This window comes from Chinchilla lanigera, unplaced genomic scaffold, assembly GCF_000276665.1.
Source record: "Chinchilla lanigera isolate Chin_1 unplaced genomic scaffold, ChiLan1.0 scaffold00001, whole genome shotgun sequence".
NCBI lineage: Eukaryota > Metazoa > Chordata > Mammalia > Rodentia > Chinchillidae > Chinchilla > Chinchilla lanigera.
Genome location: NW_004955402.1, coordinates 47,564,045 through 47,585,937, shown reverse-complemented (window position 1 = coordinate 47,585,937; position 21,893 = coordinate 47,564,045). Strand labels below are relative to the sequence as shown.

Below are 21,893 nucleotides of genomic sequence, written 5' to 3'. Positions count from 1 at the left end.
GCCCAGCAGGGCTTATCTTCCTCCCCAGCTTCTCCACTGATGCTCTTTGCTTCCTGTCTGCCACTCCTGAAGAAGTTTCTCCCTTGCTATGCCCTTCTGCCATTGTGTCCTTGGAGCCAGCCAACTATGGACTTTAAACCTATACAACTGTGAGACAAAACACAACTCCCCTCCTTTAAGTTGCAGGAGTCAGATGTTGTGTCCTAGTGAGAAGAAGGTGACCAAGGAAAGCCCCCTCCCATCCCAATGTTTTCTTTGTGTGTAGGTGCTTCTGAACACTTAATAACTGAATTTTTAAAACAGAAAGAAGTGTAGCATTAAATTTAAACTTACCTAATAAAGATCTGGCCCAAAATTCCAGTAATATGCTCACTGATTTGAACTGTCCTTATTCAAAATCTTCCCACATAAATTATTTAGTTTCTGGTGTATTATGTAGTGTTCAAAAAGGTTAAGACATTTTATCCATTTATTATAGTCAATAAAGTATTTTGAACTAAAATTGACAATGTTTTATATGTATATATAAGCACACAAAGAAAATTATAATATTTAAAAATCCAACCAAAGTAGAAATCCTTAAGCTGCTTTTTAAAGACAATGAAGCCAATTATTCACAATCTTTCTAACATGTACAGTTCAAGAGAATTTAACACTTTGAAACATTTTTCATTAACTCAGTCATATTACTCAGAAAGCACTCACACAAGGACCCAAAGATAAGAAAGTCAGACAACTTTCATCAACTCATGCAATAAGTGGAAGTGATCCTAAACCTATTTTGCAAATGAGCAAACTGAGGCACAGAGGTATGTGCACTGTAATCTACGGTCACCTGTCTGCCCCTACACCAACCTCCCCAGTGACTCTCACCGCTCTCTGTTTATGGAGAGGCGAGCTTGCCAGCAAAGAGAAGCATATGAGTAGAACTGTCTCTGATAAAGAACAGGAAAGGATGATCTGCTTTGAACTGATGTCGAATGGGGAGTCTTTTTACAGCAATGTTGTCCCCAGTAGCTGCAGCTGCCTCAGTGCCCTCTTCGTTGACATCCACATAGGACTTATGGATAACTTTTGATAAATAGAGGCCCTTGTCTGGTGACATTCCAGAGAAGTCAGCTTTGGATGGGCTGAAGATATTTGTCAGCCCTAGGGACTTTAGCAGGGAATTTAACTCATATTTGATTTCCAGTTTGAATCGCGGGACATGCACTTCCACTTCTCTTTCCATCATGGTGGAAGGGCTGGTCCACTCCTGAAACCTCCTCATGTTCAGCTGCTTTTCTATCTGAGAGGGGAAACACAGACAAGTCCCAGCGTCAAACACATGGCTTCTTCGTTAAGGCATTTACTTTATAATTCTCAGTGGGAATGGTTGGGGTTTTTTTTTTGTTGTTTTTTGTTTTTTGTTTTGTTTTTGTTTTTGTTTTTCCAGTACCGGGAATCAAACTCATGACCTTGCACTTGCCAGACAGGTGCTGTGCTGCTGAGCTAAATCCCCAGCCCTGGGAATGGTTATTTCATGACTTTCTTTTCTATCTTTAATGGATGCTCATTCCTCTCTAAGGAAAAACACAACAACACATCTTCCCTTCTCTGTTGGCTGCTTCTTATCTATATTTTATCATTAAACTTCTGTGTACATTGTTGATTCTCTCAGTTTTTACACTGAATTTCTCTATTTTCCCTGCTTCCTGGATAAATTCAAACATTTCTCCTTGGAGCTTATATCTGAAATATACAATAAACCCTTCTTGATGAACTTTTACTTCTGAGATCTGAGATCCCCTTGCTCCATTCTGATAGCTTTTAACCTTTTCTGCTTTTTTCATTCTCTCTGGGTTGCTGCCCCTGAAGCTGAACTCATGGTGCCTCTGTGATGCCCTGTGCACCTCTACCTAGCGTTTCAATGCCCCCAACAATGCTCAGGTTTGCAAAGCAGCCTCAGCAACCCTGACTTCTCATTCTGTATCCATTTTCATCATTTTTCTCCACCCCAGCCCTTCCCACCATCATGCTGTGCCAATCCCATAATTCTAGCCCAAGAGTTAAAAATATTTTTAGCACCTTCCTGCCTAGCCATATAAAATCCTGTATCACATAAAAAAGAATTTCTTCCTTTTTTGTCTTTTTCTCCCCCAATCCAAGTTACCATGACATCCTGACATGAACCCATCATCCTGGCTCACATTTCTAAGACTTTCATGTGCACGCTTTGGTCTGCCTAGAGCAGCAGGGTCTTCATTTTCACTCACCCAATAGCATTCATGTCCCGATCATTGTAGCTTCCCTCACTCTAATTTATACCATCTCTACTTCCATAGGGCCTTCTGCAGAATTTAAACTGCTCCCACACTGTTTCTATTCTATCTTCCCAAATATCTTCTACCCTAGATGATCACAAGTCCCCAGAGCCAAATCCCCTTGAATTGGCCACACATATTAGCATACTTGTTCCTGTGGGAATGATCGTATTTCTATCACTACAGTTCTTTCTTTCTGATGTGCACACATCTTACTTCTTGAATGAAATGCATACATCCCAGCCCAACTCTCTTAGGAAGCCCTGCCTGTGTTCCCCACCCAAATGAGCCACATTGCCTTTACCTTTTAAGCCCGTTTCTGCTGACTTAGAAACTGACCAGTTTAGAAATAAAACACTGTGGCCATCTTATCTGTTTAAGGTCAGTTTTTGCAGGTTCCCAAGGAATCAATTGTTTTCCTAAGAAACTGTTTGTCCTTCTACAGGACATTGAGTAGTCCTGGCTATGTTGGGAGATGATATGGTCATGCCAATGTCTCTCTGTGAAAACCAACTTTGGATGTAACCAGGAAAAACGAGTTGGACTCACTTCCTAACACCACTATGACCTCTTCTTCATGGTTGTGGGGCTCATTTCCTTCATCAAACTGTGATGTTAAAAATGATCAGCCCATGAAAGTGTGTTGCAATTCGGTCAGAACACTATCACTGATTTTCGTAATTGGGTTTGTGTGGACTAGGAGCTCAAACAGAATTATAACTTCCTTACTATAAAACGAAGTCTCTCCAATGCCTAAGGACTGATATGTATTTGTACAATGTGAGAATGAGTTACCCTACCTAAACAGATGGTCCTCAAGGGCAAGGACCCTTCTCACAGCTCCTAGATCATAAATCAGTGGCTGATGCACAGACATCAGAGGACACAGAAAGTGTGTGTAAGAGTGAGTGTGTGAATGTGCACACGTGTGTTAGCTGCATGCTGGCACTCTTGTACTATTACCTCTGCTAGATTAGCTGGCTCTACTGGCAGCAGGATAATCATACTCAGCTTGTTGTTAACGTAAGGCATCTCAAGAACTTGCATCCGTGGATTCTTTATGAAGGCCAATTTAAATGTTCCAGTTTGGTACATCATTTCCACAGGTACACTTTCACCCTATTAAAAGAAAAAGATTATAATTACATAGCACAGTCACATGTATGAGTGAATATGTATGTACAATATATTGATTTTTTGTATAGTAGATATATATATAAATATATTTAAATATATATAAATATCTGTATTAACACTAAAGGCACGTGACAAATGTACATTATAAAATATATTCTTTTATTACTTTCCCTTATACATGTTGCTAATTTTTTCATTCAAAAATAAGTCAAAATTAAAGGTTGGGTAATTATAAAAATATATATGTATACTGAGTCCACCAAAAATAAAGCCAGAGTTCATATTTACAATGATTTATGTAGGAAAATAAAATCACAACATCAGTTCATCCAATTAGACATACCAGAAGAAAAGCAACACAATTTTCCTGTCCTGCTAGAAAATTCAGCACAGTATGCATGGAAAAAAGCATAGATAGAATATTAAGAAAATAACAAATTTCTTTTCTGTCAGGGAATCTTAGTATACAAAGGCTCTGGCTGTGTGTCCTGAAAGAAAGATTACTTGCTGTCACTTAAGAAGAGAAAAACAAAAATTCATAGGAAACGCAGTTAAAGGAATTGAGGGCAACTTAGAACAATATTTTCACCAAATACTTCTAACTTATTCTTAAATGATTATTGCACTGTCCAAAATGTGTCATCAGTGTGAAAATAAAATACTTACTTCACTTAGCTGAAAAGGAGATTTAACTGTCTCACTTTCCTGAAATTTATTTTGCCACTGTCCTTTGAAATATATGGCATTCACCAGGACCATTACAGAGGAAGGGTCAATGGCGCCCTTTTCAAAGAGGTTTGTGATTTTTCCTGCATTAAAACAAATCAAACAAATTTTAAAAGATAATTGTAGTAGGTTTTGAATGTGATGTTAACAGTTGAATTGTAACAAGGAAATTTAGATCCACTTTTTAAAACTAGTTGTAAATTGAGACACCAGAAGACCTTTATCTCCCAGCCATAGAGGATTCCCTGTCAAAGACTTTTATTTTGATGAATATTATGTGCTATGTTATTTGTCTTCAGAAGGTAACATTCAGGGAGTACTTAGGGTATTAGTAATGAATCCATTTGTCTCATACCTACTTTGATGCACTACTCTATGTTACTATATATTTAGAAAATTCTTTTAACAGTTTCTTGGGGCTTATATTGACTATCAGTCTTTCACCTCGCTACTTAAAACTTGGGTATTTTGAAAGATTCACTCATCCTTCCAATATACTAGAATTAGTGTATCATATATATACTATAGCACTTGAAATAAATGCACATGTAAAAATCAAGAATTAATAAAAAATGAAGAGTTACTGCCTTTATAAATACACTAATCAAAATTTAACACTCAGCCATCTTGGTATATTTCAGTGCACTAAAATTTACCCAAATTTTTTGCAATACAATCTAATCATGCAGTATGAAACACAGAGACATATGGAACCCAAAATTCTAGGCTTAATGAAGGGTTTATTTCCACTGAATTTCTGAACTTAACATAATAACTAGCATGTGATGAATATGTCCAAATTTAAGGTCTCAAAGCTACATTTCTGAATGAATGGATAAATAAACATATAAATGCATGATGAAATAACAATAATAGTAATAATAAGAAGAAGAATCTAAAATAATCCACAATGTTATAGTCCTAAAGCACACTCATGGGAGACAACGCTATTTACTGTTCATTCATTGCTAAAAATGAGTAAGTGATTTGTATGTACCAACTACTGTTCTAGGCAGTGTCACAGTAACTTGAAACTGCAGCACTCAGCTAAGCACACAAAATTCCTTGCCTTCATGAAGTTAGCATCTCAATTGTGGGCTATTTCAGGGAAAATGAGATTAAGCTTCAGACTCTTTCTCAGCACAAGATTCCAAACCAACCACTACCAGTGGATCAGAGTTGCCACATGTGACAAAACACATTTTTAAACTACTGTGTTAAGTAAATTAAAAGACTAAAATGTATACACATTTCCAAGCATTTCCTGACTTAATAAAAAGAACTAAATAGATACAAATTTTAACCTGATCATATATTAGTAAACTTGAATAAGATCTACGCATTCATCAGTCAGGAAGGTACTATTACAAACTCACTGACATTAAGTGATATAATGGGATACGTGTACATGGTTCTTTGCTCAGAGACATAGTTTATACTTCTGACAAGGTCTCCAAAAATACAATCAGCTCTGACTCAGTGTTTTGATAAGATTTGGTCCTAATTTTCATTTATCATTTAATAAATTAAATTATTTCCCATATCATAGAATATGATTGCCTAACTTCCAAACAGAAACTAGTGGTACAAAGAGGTACATAACTGTATAGAGAAAGGTTATTTGAAGACAACAGTTTGACTATACACATCTTCTGAATCTCTTCTTGGGACAAAAAGAACTGCAAGAAAATATTTTAAGATACTACTATTGATTGTTTTGCTATATTTTATTTTGAGACCATGTGTATTTTAGGGTGAAGTAACTGTGCAAGAGTATTGACGATGTTATAAAATGGGGCTTTACAGATGAGATTATAGATACTAGATAAAATTCAAGAAACACCTCACATACCTAGAAACAAATTATCAAGAGATGCAAAACTTTAGCATAGGGAAATGTACAATGTCATTAAAAGAGACGGGTACAGTGGTCCACACCTATAATCCCAGCACTCTGGGAGGCTGATGCAGGAGGATCAGAAGTTTGAAGTTAGCTTGGGTACCTGAGAGATTTAGCAAGACTGCCTCAAAATGAAAAGTGCTAGGATATAGCTGAGTGCAGAGATCTTGGGTTCAGTCCCCACTATCACCAAAAATCAATCAGTCAATCAGTCAGCCAATCCATCAATCAATCACTGGTACTGAAAGAAAATTTTAAAAGACCTAAATGAAGAGAGGTAAATGACATAGTTATGGATGAGAAGTTGAAGAAAGATATTTTCTCTTTAAACTCATAGATTCAGTGAAATTCAAAGTTTCAGATAGTTTTTGTTTTGTTTTGTTTTGTTTTGTTTTGTTTTTGTTTTTTTCCGGTACCAGGAATGAAACTCACAACCTTGCACTTGCCAGGCAGGCACTGTGCCACTGAGCTAAATCCCCAGCCCTGAAATTCAAAATTTAATTGATATAAAAGATGAATCAACACAAACTAATTTTGAAATAGAAAGGCAAAGATGGAGAATAACCAAAGTAACCCTAAAAAAGAAGGTCAATGTGAAATGACTTTTACTTCAACTATCAGAGCTTCTGATAAAGCTACTATAATTGTGGCATTGTTGTGGTAATACACAAATAGACAAATGGAACAAAATAGAAAGCCCAAGACCAAAGTCACAAATATATAGTCATCTAGTTTATGATAAAGTTTATGCTGCAGTATAATGGTAAAAGTATTCTCTCTTTACCAAATAGTGTTACGTCAATTAGATGCCATGGGGGAATGAAATGGATTTAAAAACAAATTTTAACTGTAGTTAAATCATGAAGCTTCTAGTAGGTAATATTTGAAAATATTTTATCAACTAGAAGTAGGCAAAGATTTCTTTGAAAATACACAAGAACACAGATTACAAAGAAAAATATTGATAAATTTTATTCCTTGGAAATTGGGAACTTGTATTCATCAGAGGCAGTATCAAGACAGGGAAAAGACAGTGGTAGAAGTTACTTGCAACAGATGAATTCAATATGTGCAAAGATCTCTCACATGTTATAAGGGAAAAATAACAGGCAGGCCATCTTTACAGATGGACACAAGATTAACAGGCACTTCATAAAAGACGTGAGGCATATGTAAAAGTGTTCAACCATATAATTTCTAAGGGAAACACAAATAGAAATGATTACAGTGGCTAAAATTAATAAGACTGATAATAACAAGTGTTGGCAAGGATGAATAACAAATGAAATTCTTACCTATTGTTTGGGCAAATAAATTGAGGCAGCCACTTAATAAAAAATCTTTGTATCAGCTATAATTGAATGTCTACATACTTTACAAACAACAACTTCATTTTGAGGCATATACCTAACAGAATTACATACTCATTTATACCAAGACATGTATCACAATGCTCATCAATGTGTCACAGTATATATAATTGATCCAAACTAAAAATACCCCAAATGTTCATTAAAGTAAACAGATCTGGGAAATTCAGAAAACAAAACATATATTGATAAAAATGAACAAGTCATGCAACATGTAACTGTATGAATCTCAGAAAAAAATATTGACCTAAAAAAGTTAAATCAGCAAAATGAAATTTTAAGACAGGTGTAACTTATATGTGTGAAGTTGAGAACTTAAATGAAAGAAGTCTTAGCACTTGGGAAGAAAGGGTGTGAGTTTCCAGGAGGGGATGGGAGTGTGGCCTCTCAGTGCCCCTTCTTAAGAATCAATGCTTTATTTTCCTGATATCAGTGGTGATAATTTATCAAATAGCTTGATGGAATAATTTACTTTTCTGGACATATGCATATTTCAGCATTAATTTTGAAGAAAATATCAAGATTTGAGGGTCAGCTTGATACACTACGATGTATAAATGTTGTCTGTGTCCTGATTCAAACAGCAAAAGGCAACTGGAAAGATATGAAAATGCTTTAAATACTTCCAATATGAAATAATTATTTTCAATTTTGTCAATATTGTAGTGTTCATACTAAACTGGTTTACATTTATGAGGGAAACAAGTGGGTGTGTGTGTAAGTGAAGATATCTGGGATTTGGTTCAAGATAATCTGGAAGAGGTGGTGGGAACAGGGCAAGTACAAACCAGTGGGGCAGGCTGTGAGTGATCTCTGCATTTGAGTCACGGTAAGCAAAAGCCCATTATATAGTCTCTTCACTGTGCATATTTTAAGTTTTTCGTTAACTACTTTTAAACAAAGAAATGAGCACATCTTTGTATCAAATTTTAAAGCTCCATTTAAAAAAAGATATTTAACAATATATAAGGTCTTTTAAATTGTGACAGGTAGATTTGGTTTTAATTCAATTTAATGGAAGAACTTACAACATTTCCACCAAGTAAAAGTCGTGTTCATTTTCACTCACAGAGTCACTGATCATAGATTAGGAGAAAGGATTGTAAGTCACATTTCAAAAATTAGCCCCAGTTCCTTCACTGTTAGTCTCTCTCAGGTTCTGGACTTTACTCAGCTTCCCCGTTAGAGTGCTGACTCAGGAAGTTGTCAGAACAATGCAAACTAAGCTTGCAGACACACATTTGCCTTTCCTTACCGTTAGTTTTCTTTTCCACCCAAGCATTGATAGTTTCCCTCGTTTCTTCTGTAGACTGTTCAAAATCAACAACTTGTAGTCTGGCTTGGTAAAGTTTCTCAGAACAGGCTAAATATTGCTGCAAAAGAAAAGATGACACAATATAAAAATAATGCAAAGAAAACAAAGATCTTACAGCTCACTGTATTCTGAAATCCTAATACACAGACAAAAGCAGTTCATGTATACAAGTTTGAAAAGAAGCAAAGTCTGTAAGTTTGTTTTTAAGAAAAATAAGTAAATTTGACAACATTGGAAACCCTTTCTGCCCAGTAGTATTCATGTATGTTTGGTTGTCACTTCTGTCTAACTGTTTTTTTCAGTTCTAAAATGACAAATTGCAGTATAATGAGTATCTTTCCATTCTGTTCTTATTCTTTCCTCTTCAAAGCAAAGAAATAGAAGTAACTCCTCTCACATTATAGAAAATAGAAATACACACCTATACACAAAAAGAAATAAACAACAAAACTGATAACCAGAGGCTGGGGATTTAGTTCAGCGGCACAGCGCCTGCCTGGCAAGTATGAGGTAGTGATTTTGATTCCTGGTACCAGAAAAACAAAAACAAAAAAAACAAACAAACTGATAACCAGATAGTGTATTTGAGTGTATCAACTTCTCCACAAGCCATCATAAATAAAATTAACAATAATATCTGATGTACCCAATTGACTTTTAAAAAATTATACAGTAGCAACAAAAAATTTTTAAGATATTCACTATTTTCACCTATAGCATATCGTCCAAGTGACAATAGTACATTAACTCAGTATAAAGACTCTATCTCTCCCTGTTTCCTAAATTTCCATTCCCAACTCCTTGTACACAGCGTCCTGGAGCCACCACTGATTACAGCTCGTGGTTCTTCATCCATAAAACCAGGAATTTTCTACTTCCTCACTTGCAAGGCACTACCCCAAGTCCTCATGGACCCTAGTGAAGTCGTCCACAGTTTCACGCTTGAGACGTTGGGGACATGCGATTCAAGACTGAGAAATATGGTAGGAGTGGAAGTGGCTGCCGGTGGTGTGATTTTTCAGTGGCCTCCCTTGATTCCTTTGTGTCTTAATACAATGTTGAAGAAAAGCAAAGTTTAACTAATAGCAAAATGGCATCAGATGACTTTTTAAAATTAATTTTTGGTACATTTTAGATATACACAATGATCACATTCATCATACGGAATTTTTACCTGTACATGATATATCTTGATCTTTCTTTTTTCCCCAAGCCCCTCTCCTCCCTTCAACACCTCTTCCCCTCCTTACTTACAAAAGCTGTGCTACCATTTCTCCTTCTATTATCTACTTTTCTTTTCCCTTTTTTCTTCTCTCTCTTCCCCCTCCCTTGTTCCCTTCCCACTTGGACATTTCACTCCTATTTCCCAATATCTAGTATATATTTTGGTCCTTACTTTCCCTTTTTGTTTCTCACACGAGAGAAACAATGTGGTATTTAAATATGTGTTTCTAATCTATTTCACTTAAGAGTATCATTTCTAGGTAAATGGGTATACCTTGAGACCATACTCTTGAATCAGGATGATTTTTGTCCTCAGCTGTGTACAACTGGGACTGCAACAATTCTTTAGCGATTCCTAATACCTCATGAGATGGTAGTTTTTCCAGGCAAAATCCTGATGTAATAAAGTTAATCTCATAACACAGTTCACAATAATCTTCACGATGGTAATGAGGAGCTCCTCATTCTAGGAACTACTGCAATCATTATCATTCAAATTAACCCTTATTTAGTATTATGTCTGTGTCACTGTTTAGGGGAGGCAAAAAGGTAAGAAAAAGTATTTAAAGTCAAAGGACCATGATCACTAATCCCTATCACTTTATAGGAAATCTCTGTGAAACATGTCCTATATGTTTCTAGCACAGTAGAAAAAAGTGTGCCTGAAAAGTCTACAGTATCAGGGCAGTTTGCCAAAACACAGATCTCTTAGCTCCTGATTCCATGTTCTTTCAACTGTCTCTTGATAGCCTGCCATCGGGTCTTTTGAAGCTAGAAAAAGATATATTTAATTGTTGTTCCTGCCCAGGAGGGATAATTCTTATCTACTTTGTTTTGTGCTTCATCTTTGGCCTTTAGGGATTTTGTAATAGTAAGAAATTTTTATGACATTTCACAATTCTAAAATTCTGGTAAAACTATTCTCTGAAACTCTTTAGTCAATTCAAGATCAGTCTCTTAGGGACAAACGCCATGAGACACTTCTCAATCTTCACTGATTTTACAGTGTGAAATTTAGGGGTTCCAGAGGTGCTTACCTGATGGAATGCCATCGTCTTCGCCCCATAGAGTCTGTTGGCAATGCTGAGGGTGTAGTTAGAATCTGGTTGGTTGATCTGAGAGAGAAGGGCTCCGAATTCTGAATGTATTCTCCCAGCTTGGCTGCACTGACATCAGTAAACACAAAATGATATATCAGATTGCTTGACTTCTTGCCACTGGAGAGTCATAAATAATGTGAAAACAATATCTAGAGCACATGGTGTGTGCCTTTGATTAAAATGGCAGTGAATACAGGAGTTCTCTAGATATTTTTTAGTATAGCAATGTCACCACCCTGTGACTTTGGTTGTAGATTGTGGGAAAAATCATATGCACTTGTTGGCTCTAATCATTTAATTCAAAAGGTGACATTTTCACTTGAATAAAGAGATCTTAATGCAGTATCTAGGGCAATTATCTAAGTTTTGTTGTGTCTTTATACTTGCAAGATAAATTCTCTGTAAGAGAATCTCTTGTAAGATAAATTCTACTGTACTCTTTTTGATGTCTCAGTTTTCAACATGGCTACTTAATCAAATACTCCAGCCTTTCTCTAAACAGGACTGACATATTCATTTTTCCCTTAGTAGTAATAATCATACTACATCTGCAGTCACGATGCATCTGAAAGGTAGTCAAAATTTCATGGACATCTTAGGGGCTGTGGCTATATTCCCTAAAGTAGTGATTCCCAAACTATAAACTTTAGTCCCCTAATAATAGGCAGGGTTTTGTGAAGCAAGGTTTGCATGAACCTGTATATATTTATGTCTATTCTCAAGCACTGTCAAACAACTATTTTCATATGGAAATTCTATGCAACTTTGACGTCAAAATGAATGTTCTGCCTGGAAAGAACCAGATACCATTGTCACAGAGCATGTGAGCGGAGGAGTGTCAAGTCCACTACATTATTATATGGTCAAGCATCATTCACAGTCCTTTCTCAGTCCCCTAAATAGACTGAAAACCTCTAACACTGCATAGATGAGGCTGGGAGACTCAACAAGAGACATAGAACAGAAAAACATGAGTCAGAATAAATCAGTTAATAATATCAGAGGGATTTTATTGTTGCTATTATCATCATCATTGTGTTAAATTCTATAAGCTCTACTGGTTATAAAGATTAAAGGAGACAGAGGTAGCTCCCTTATGGGACAAAGAAGGAACTTTTACTCTATTCCCAGACAATCATTTCCTGATGTTCTTATGTTAAAAAGCATTCGACTGTCAGCCACGATATTATCATACCTCAGATGAGTCCTCAAACTCTGATTTAAAAAATTCTGTAGTGTGTTGGTAGTGAAGCACCTAGAAAAGGGAAAAGGTATGGATTAGCATAAAAATAATGTACATTCCATAAAGTTAAGAATTGTAAGTATTTACATTTTACATTTCAGTTCAAAACCATAAAGATAGTTAATAATGTTATATTGCAAGTCATAAATTACTTTTATCTACCCTAATTAATCTTCTCAACAACCATATGATTAGATACTTTTATCCTCATTTTATTTTAAGAAAACTGAGTTATAAATGATGAAATAAATACCTTGCCCAGACCACTGTCTGTCAGGCTCAAGAGACCAAGCTCTTTAGGCACGAAGATCTTCTGCTCCTCTCCTACTCTTCCTAAGCTATTAACTAAGACAGTGCCCACCCTGGCTCCAGGTAAACCATTCCATGTTTTCCCAAATAATAAACCAAATGTTTTAAGAATTAGTAAGTGATGCTCTACTAGATACTCTACAGCAACATTTACAACACATAGGTATTATTAAGACCAATGTTAGTATACCTAACCTGAAAAAGGGAATAATCGCAGTCCCTGCTTGCTACACAGAGTTGTTATGAAGAAATATAATGATATATGTATCACTTGTATAGTTTTTGTGTTACTTTGTAAATGTCTGTATATCTGTTAATATGTTTTCTTTCTTTTATCTTTAAAATAAAATAACAATAATAAAAAGAAATATGATGCATATTTTTTACTATTTGGTAATTTCTAAAACATCATTAAGTTTCATTACTAAGCTTAAACCTCTAGAGGACAAGAACTTTACCATACATGTGATCTGCAGCACTCTTAAAACACTTGAAGGAAGAATTCTACACATTTTCTGCAGAGATTTATTTGTGATACTCCTGACAGGAAGAAACTTCATTGCATATATTGTATTTTTTGCATTAAAATTTATTGTTTTATTTAAACTATTTTCTCTTTTTAAAGAATGTCATTTGCCTAAATATATTTTTATTTTATGTGATGATAGTTTTCATTTATGAAGATGGCTATAATTTAGCAGATCAGAGGACATATGTGGAAGAAATACAGGCTCCACAGTAATTTTTCTTGCATTCCTTACCTTTTCTATTTGTCTTCCAGTGTATCCTCTGGCACCAAGGAGGATCATATTTAGAGCATAAAGCAGACTCAGTGGAGAAAAGAAGATGTTATCTCCTGCATTATTACTATTCAGCTGCTTGAACACATCAAGGCAAAATTCAACATTTGCTGTGCTGAGGGAGTGCATTTTTATGCCAATCATTGCCTAAGAACAGAAAGGGAGAAAATCTCAGAGCATCACCTGATAATATGAAGTTCAGTTATTACATTTCACAAGTTCAAATGTCTAAGCACACTGCTTCGTGAAAAATTGCATGCCCTTATCACAGTTTCTAAGCAATTAGTAAATTCTGGAGGGAGGAATCCATCATTGTTTTGAATTCTAATGAATGGAACGTTTACCATTCGTTTAACCAAAAGTTGAAAGATATCTCACTATCACTTTTGTAAATTTAAGAATTATCTGTAATTATTTTGGAGCAAAACAAAGCTGAAGTAATTGGATTTTTGTATACTTAATTTCCATGCTTTAAAACATTTCTCATTTTGGAATTTGTGTGGAAAAATTCTTGAGCTACACAAATTGAGACAAATAAGACAGTTTGCCACTAGACTGGCTGTCCTCCACTGTCTCCCAAGAAGAGAACACCTTCATCTTGGTCACTTTCCCACAAACACATTCATAGTGAAATAGATGTGGGCAAAATTCTCTGATCTTCTTAATGAGTCTTCATTCCCTGTTCTTCTGCAAGGAAGTAAGGCAATGTTAAAAAGTAGGTCACTATTTTAGTCCCTTTATCTCTAAGTCACAATACCCAACATCCACAATTTAAAGGAGGGAAGGTTTACTTGGGGTCATAATTTCAGAAGTTTCAGGTATTGTTCAGCAGGATCCAGCACAGCAAGGGCGTGGTGGGAGGGAATACCTTAGAAGAAAGCTGCTCACATCACGGCATCCAGGAAGTAGAGAGAGAAGGGAGAAGCTGGGTGGGGCAATAGATTCTTCCAGGTTATGCCCCAAGTGACCTGTCTTCTCTGAGCAGCCTCTACCTCCTCACAAAGTGGGTGAACTCCCCAGTGGATGAATCCATGGATAATGATAATGCCCTGGTGAGCCAATCACCTTCCCAAAGCTCTGCCTCTACATGCATGAGGATTTGAGAAGATATTCTGGGTCTAAAACCCTAGTAGTCATGTCACTGGGCAGTGATCAGAGCCCTCAACCCAGGTTTGCACCATGATGTCAGTGAAGATTGAGGAACAGATGAGAAAAATCTCAGAGAAGACACCATTATGCTGGAATATATTTTATCTTAGGATAAGGGCATATTGAGAAGGAAGTGTTTATTCTACTTGTCCTACAATATTTACTGAGCACCTCTAATTTAGGATGTTGATACAAAAATGATCAAGAACAGTTCCTGTACTGCCGAGACTTCATTCTTGAGGAGCCTCACTGCCATTAACACTTTCTCTTTTTGACTCCCAGGAGAACATTCTGGGTTCACATGGACCTCTGTGGTAACCCTGTCTCAGTCTCTTTTGCAGGATTTGTCTCCATTTTCAACCACTGTGTATTATAATACCTCAGAATTCAAATCTTGGCCTGTTATTCATTTTAGTTCACAGACCCTGTGATCTCATCAAATATTATGTCTTAAATGTCCCAGGAAAGCTGTTCACTGGTGCATTTACAGTAGATGACCCTGAGTGCCAAGCTCCTACATTAGCGGCCTACTGACATGTCCATGGATGTCTAGTAGATGCCTCAAACTTAACATGTCAAATAATAAACTCTTGCTTTCCCTTCCCCTCTTTACCTCCACCACATTCTTCTTCACCTGTGCAGATGACAATTTCAGCTTTCCATGTTTCAGGCTAAAGTTTTAGGACCATGCTTAACTACTTTCTCATTCTCCTCACATGTAACCAGTGAAAATATTCTGTTTTCTCCAACTTAAGAAACAATCACTGTGTTCCCCTTTCTCAGGATCTCCAGGCTACCACTTGGCCAAAGGTACCATTCTTCCTCCCCTGGAACTTTAAGACAGTCTACTTACTCATCGCCAACTTCAGTCTTTACCCACCAGCATGGTGATGTTTTTTAAAGGCCAATTGTCATGCTCTTCTCTACTGATGACTCCAGTGGCTTCTCATCTCTCAGAGATGGAAAAACCAAGGTTTCCTGATCTGGCCCCAGCTCCTTCTCAGACCTCGTCTTCTCCCACTCTCCCAACAGCTCCTGATCTTTTAGTATGTCACTCCTTCCATTTCTTCAGCATGACAAGCATGTCCACCTCAGGCCCTTTGGTCTTCGTATCCTTACAGGATTACCTTTCCAAGATATTCAACCGGCTCCCTCCAGCAACTCATTCATCTCTCTGTTCAGATAGCATCTCCATGGTAAGACTTCTTGGCCATTCCATTTGAAAAATCAGCCCTTAGTTTATTTTTCTTCTTAGCACATACCACTGCCTGACTTACTGTACATGTATGTGTTTTCTGATATATTCTCCTCCTTCTACAGTACCAGCTACAATAAAGATTTTGTTTTGTTTTTATGTTTTATCCCAGCACTTCAACCAGCCCTGGCCACAAAGTAGCTAACCAATAAACATCTATGAAGGAAATGAAGGAAGACATTTCCCTCTGACAGGTACGACATGCAAGTGTAAGAAAAATAATATAGAAGCACAGAAGAGGGTCATGAGGTAACCAGAAGGTACAGGTAGACTTCCTGAAGGAGGTGAGGTTCCTGCTGTTTTTTATATAATAAGAGTCATCCAGGCATACACAGAGAGTAAGCATTCCCGACAGAAGGACTAGCAAGAGCAAAGACTTAAACACGTGAAAGAGAAAATTTATATTGCAAAAATATGAAACAGGAAGCCAAAGCATTGGTCAGGATGGCTGTAGGAGAGCAGCATTGCACACCCCATGGAGGGAAAGCCTATACCACACAGCTGATTGTGGAGCAGAGCTGGAAGCCCATGTTTGTACTGTCTGCATGATTCTCTCTCTCTCTCTCTCTCCTTCCCTCACTTGTTGTCTCTCTCAATTCTCTCTCCTCTCTCCCTTTCTCTCCTTTCCTCCTCATCTACCTCCTCGTCTTCCCTTCCCCTCTTCCTTATCTTCCCTAAACACCTAACCTGATTTTGTGTGATTCGCTTCTTAGTGATCTCCCTCCCTCCTACTCCCAGATTGTTGTGTAGGCCACCCCTGAAATTCTCTCCCATAATCAATTTGTTGGACATGTCTTTTCTCCTTTTAGGTACCTTCAAATCCTCCCCAGAGAGTATTTTTAAAAAATAAAACACTTGATTGAATACCATTCATCCCTTTCCTTTCATTTCCTTCTTCCGTGCTAAGAGAATCTGCTTTAATGCAGATTTCATGCCATCATATAGTTCAAGGAAGCCTCCAACCCCCTCCAGTCTCCTGAATAAGCCTTGTTTATGTCCTAAATGAAATGAGATAGTTCTTTATGCCATGTCAGTGAATGGCTTTGGACTTAACAGGTGCCATAATCCTTACCAGTAAGATAGCAAGAAAAGTTGACAGAGGGCTTCTGGAAAAGAGTTCCTGCTGGTAAGAAGAGACCCACAGAAGGGAATCAGCCTTCTTTTTTCCTGTCAAAGCTGTGTCATCTATGTGTAATTATTATTGCAGCACTATTTTATGATCATGAAGTAGCCAGCCAAGGAGCAACAAGGAGGATGTCAGAGAGAAAGATGGGGAAAACTTCAGTCCTTGATGACACATGGATTAACAACCCTGGATCTACCCTACTTTGGAATTTCTTATGTCAGATGGAAGATTTTCCTTATTATTGAAATAAGCTATTTCAGTTGTGGTTTATCTGACTATAGCTAAAAACATCCTAACTTACTTTAGGAATTTCTCTCTGTATCATCGTCCACTAAGGCCCGTTAGCCCACTTTCCTACAATAACATTTTTCTAGAGGATTTACATATTTTCTCTTATTTAGTCTTCAGGGATCTGAAAATATTTCATTCTTTTACCTCTGATTTTTTTTTTTTTTTTTTTTGGTCTTTCTGAGATAGGGTTTCACTCTACAGTTCAGGCTGGCCTTGAGCTCACTTTGTAGCCCAGGCTGGCCTCGGACTCACAATGATCCTCCTGCTTCAGCCTGCCGAGTACTGGGATTACAGGCGTGCACCACCATGCCAGCTCTCTGATCTTTTAGATTACAGTTTTGCCCTCTTTTGTCATCCTAGTCGAGGCCTATATTCCCTTGCACATTATGACAGTTGTCTGATATTCATCCTCATCTGTATAGACTTCTTTTGATTATTAACTAGTCTTCAGCCTGTGCATGTCTGAGCTGAAGTGTGTTCTGTAGGGTGTGACTCTGTTTGTTATAGATTCAGGCATCTGTGGCATGCTTCTCACCAAACTATAGTGCTTTGTCTCCTGATTGTCAAACAGAGCCAAGTAAGAACAGCCCTGAGACCTGGGGCAAGGAGGAGAGCATGTGGCCCACCCACAGTCAAGCAGAGAAGGACCAAAATGAGATATGTCACTTGTGGTATTTATATGAATAAAAATGGTACTAACACATTCTTGTAACTGGTTACCCTAAAATTATCACTAATGTTCCAGTTGGTCATTCCAGTTTTTAAACCACTGAGCAGTTAAACTAAAGCAAGACTGGAGTATATTTTTCTTTGCTTTCCATTGCTTTAATATATAAAGGAAGGGTTTGATAATCTTATTTAAACTAAAATACAGCCCTCTACCTTCATTAAGATGCTGTCTTTTGAGTTAATTTTAATGAATTTCTCTATGACATATGTACTAAAACAGGATCCTTTATTACATGGTTTAATAATGAAATTTCACCCAGTTATGAAGCATGTCTAAGCCAAATTTTCTTCATACGTTATTTTGCATACTAATACATGAAGTTAGCTAGCAGAGGCAGTTTCTGGAGTATTATTTCAGATTTAGATTCATAAGTAAATGCAAATACATTTTTCTTAAATTTATGTCACATCGTTACTATAAAATTGACTTCTCACATATAATTCTTGAAGCCCAATAGTTAAGAGGCAGTTAAGAAAAGACTTTAGACTACACTGCCAGAACACTATGGGCACCACTTTTATCAAACTGCTTGCTTCTCCTTTGAGAACCCTAACTATAGAAGGTGAAGTAACCACACTCCTCAGTGTTTGGCACAAGTTTTTAGGGCTACAAAGGTCATTCTCTCCTTTGCTTATTGCCTTGGACCAAATGCATTCTCCTTTCTCTCCACCTCCATAAACAACGCTTTTAATTTATTTAATGCATATCCTTTTTATATGTATGCATGTTACATATTAATTTTGTTATGGATTTTTAATTTTCATAAAGGCACTTCTATTAAACAGCTTATTTTTCACTAGTGTGATACTTTTCAAGATTCATTCATGTTACTCTGGAAACATGCATTGTGGTGCCTCCACTACATTTTTGTCTTTCCATTCCCCAGGAGTAGATGCCCAAATGACCACCAGATTTGCAATATCACAAGAAGTGATGTGATGAAGAGCCTCATGCATACCTACTTACACAGCTATCTGAGAATTCCTTTGTAAAGGAAGTGACTGAATCACAGGGTTCATGTTTGTCCCACATACTGAATGTGCACTATTCTGAGTCTTGCATCTTGCATGATGGGCCCTGTTTCTGCAGCTCTCCTGAGGAGGATTAAGGCCTTGGGTGGTCACACACTATAGGTGGAAGAGTTAGAATTTGAACAGGAGTTCATTTCTTCCAAACCCTATGCTCCTCTCGCTTGCTTCCATATGATTTTCAGAGAAGCTGTTATTTGAGATTGAATGATTTTATTTTATTGCACTGTCCTTATCATCCCTACTTATAAGGGATAACGATTTACCAAAAGCATTAAAAATTTTGGCCAAGCCATAGAATATTAACAGGCCTAATTTAACAGTTATTGGTGAAGGAGTTCAATTTATTTGCCCCACTTCGCAGTTAGTGCCTGAAGCTCTTCAGGAATTCATTTAATAACACAAGTATTTAGATTCAGTACTTTAGATTCAGGTTTTTCTAAAATGTTACTGGAAATATATAAGTGAAATTGACTCATGAGCTTGACAGGTTTATTGGCAAGATGGTGTTTTAACTATTATAAATGAGGCACTGAAGATTACTATCTCCTTTCATTTTCCAGAATTTTACCTTTTAGGGTATTAGTGAAACCCTTCCAACATAGCTCCAAAGTTAATCTCATACACAACCAATTTTGCCCAGTAACCTTCCTAGAAAATTCCATCTACACCCAGGGAATTGTCTTTGCATGTACAAAGGAATGTGTGGATGAATACGCAGAGTTGGGTTCATTGCACCAGCTGTCTTCCTCACTGGACTGTACACTCTTTTTTTTTTTTTTTTTTTTTTGGTTTTTCTCTGGTACCGGGAACCGAACTCATGACCTTGCGCTTGCCAGGCAGGCGCTTTGCGGCTGAGCTAAATCCCCAGCCCCCTGGACTGTACACTCTTTGAGGACAGAGAAAATGTACCTGTGAAGTTATCAACATTTTCCACATTGACACAAGAATCAATCCAAACTGGAGAAATAGACAGTCTGAGTATTTTACAACTTCTGGACAAATTCATATGTCTCAGTAAGTTCCAAGGAAGAGAACAGGAGCCCAGAAAAGACAGACGCCCACTGTAGATAGAATCTTATCAAAGATGCACAGTCCTCCCAGAAAGGTCCCACTTAGGTGGTGAGGGAGAACTAGACATATACTAGAAATAGAAGTGTTACAAATTGAATCCAAAGGGGAAAGAGATGCAGAAAATATTTTCAAGTAGTCCTTCTGCCTAACTTTTAGGGAAAGAAAAATCTCTGTCAAGCAAATCTAATATGTCATCTGCAGATTGCTATGGCAAGGGAAAAAGAAAGATATCCCAGCTTTAGCCTCCCTTAAATAAGAAGAGAGGAAAAAAAAAAAAAACACTTGGGAAACATGAAGAGGAAAATGTGTCTCAGAAGGGGATAGTGACAGGAAAAGACTGAAAGGGGACAGCGGGTCTAAGTCAGTTCTTCTAAGGGAGATAAGTTTCCAAGAGAGCTAAGACACCAGCTTCTGACAGCCTGACACAGCCAGGATAGATCTAGAAATAGTAGAAATTTCAGAGTATTCACCTCACTATACAAGTGTAAACCATGACACTTTCTATCTATGTTCACAAAAATACATATTAATCAAGAGACTAGTTTTATAGCCACAGGAAAAAATTCAAAACCAATAAATAATTTCCAACACAAAGCTATTAATAAGGCCAGTTCAATTTAATTGATCCTCTAAGAGGATAAGTGCTTCATCACACAGATAACAGAGACCTGTGTGACTAGCTCTGTTTTGAATCAGATTTATCAGTGGGTAAGTAGAAAATAACAGCATTCCACTTTGCTACACAATCAGACAATTAAGACCAAGTGAGCCCACCTCAAAGATTATAAAACACACTTCATTAATGGCATTCAACATGTTAATGGATTCTTCCAAGGACCAGCAAAAGTCACATTCATTAAATAGTGAACTTCCTTCTTCTTTAGTTCACTACACAGCTATCCCAAAGCTTCATTTTACTCTTATTTGCTCCCCTTTGTCAACAAGTTCAGGTAATATGCAGTATAGAAATGTTTCTCTTTACCTTTGCTGTTTCCTGGTGGTGATGTGGACAGCTTGGCAGGTTAGACTGGAGCTGTGTCCCTCAAAGGAAATACAACCCTTCACTTTTTTGCCCCTCCCTTTTCCATCTGTGTCCTCAGTGATTCAGCTCCTGACCTGCTGGGTAGAAAGTCCAGCCCTAAAGAGGAAGTCCTTCTAAAGGCCTTCAGAGTTTGAGAGAATCTCAGGATGGCCAGCAGCTTCTGGAGAAGCACCTAGTTCTTAACCTCCTTCTACTACTCCTGAGAAAACATGAGCAAGCTTAGCCTTTATTCAAGAAAGACAAGCTGTCTTTCTAGAGTAACGTCAACAGATCATGTTGACGCTGCCATGTTCAGAATTCCAGGCACTGCCAATGACACAAAGCTACTCAACAAGAAAGATTTCCGTTGTGACAAATACTTCCTGGCCTGAGGCATATTTATCCCAAGATCTTCAGGGCCCTTGCGCATGGTTTTTATGTAGAACTTCAGCAGTCTGATGGCTGGTCAATCCTGTCCCATAAAAAGAATATGAGTGTGCTCAAGCAGCACTTATTCTGTGGTTTCAGTTTAAAAGCTTGGTAGGAGCAACAAGTCACCACTATGTACAGTGAGTGTCACACCTGAGACACAGTATTCAGAAGTGGGAAAGAAAAACAAGAATAGAAGAAAGGATTAGACCTAGAGATAGAAAATGTTTGGGGTGTGCAATAGCCTGAACTCGTATTTCTGTTACTGGGTTTTGGGGGTACCAGAATCTCCTTCTGGAGGTGGTTTCCAGGTTTTTTTCCGTCCTGAGCAAAGAATTGATCAAGACATGTGCAAAAGGTATC

The 21,893-nt window shown here is 37.3% G+C and overlaps 1 protein-coding gene across 1 annotated transcript; it reads right to left on the bottom strand.

Moving 5' to 3' along the window:
• Window positions 1–451: 451 nt before the first annotated feature.
• Serpinb11 (serpin peptidase inhibitor, clade B (ovalbumin), member 11) lies at window positions 452–21,307 on the bottom strand. Its single transcript, XM_005373034.2, has 8 exons — window positions 21,063–21,307; window positions 13,389–13,574; window positions 12,271–12,330; window positions 11,013–11,141; window positions 8,692–8,809; window positions 4,107–4,249; window positions 3,267–3,422; window positions 452–1,288 (listed from the first exon to the last, which is right to left on the bottom strand). The coding sequence occupies exons 2-8, from the start codon at window positions 13,569–13,571 to the stop codon at window positions 884–886; spliced, it is 1,194 nt and encodes a 397-aa protein (XP_005373091.1). The 5' UTR covers window positions 13,572–13,574; window positions 21,063–21,307; the 3' UTR covers window positions 452–883.
• Between the last annotated feature and the right edge of the window lie 586 nt (window positions 21,308–21,893).

Excerpts from the sequence above, each read along its gene's own strand:
- Serpinb11 (XM_005373034.2), bottom strand. The coding sequence starts at position 13,571 with ATGATTGGCATAAAAATGCACTCCCTCAGCACAGCAAATGTTGAATTT. Across the intron at positions 11,142-12,270 it reads AGTTTGAGGACTCATCTGAG|TGCAGCCAAGCTGGGAGAAT; the intron begins GTATGATAATAT and ends TACTGATGTCAG. Across the intron at positions 1,289-3,266 it reads AGCCAGCTAATCTAGCAGAG|ATAGAAAAGCAGCTGAACAT; the intron begins GTAATAGTACAA and ends TTCCCCTCTCAG.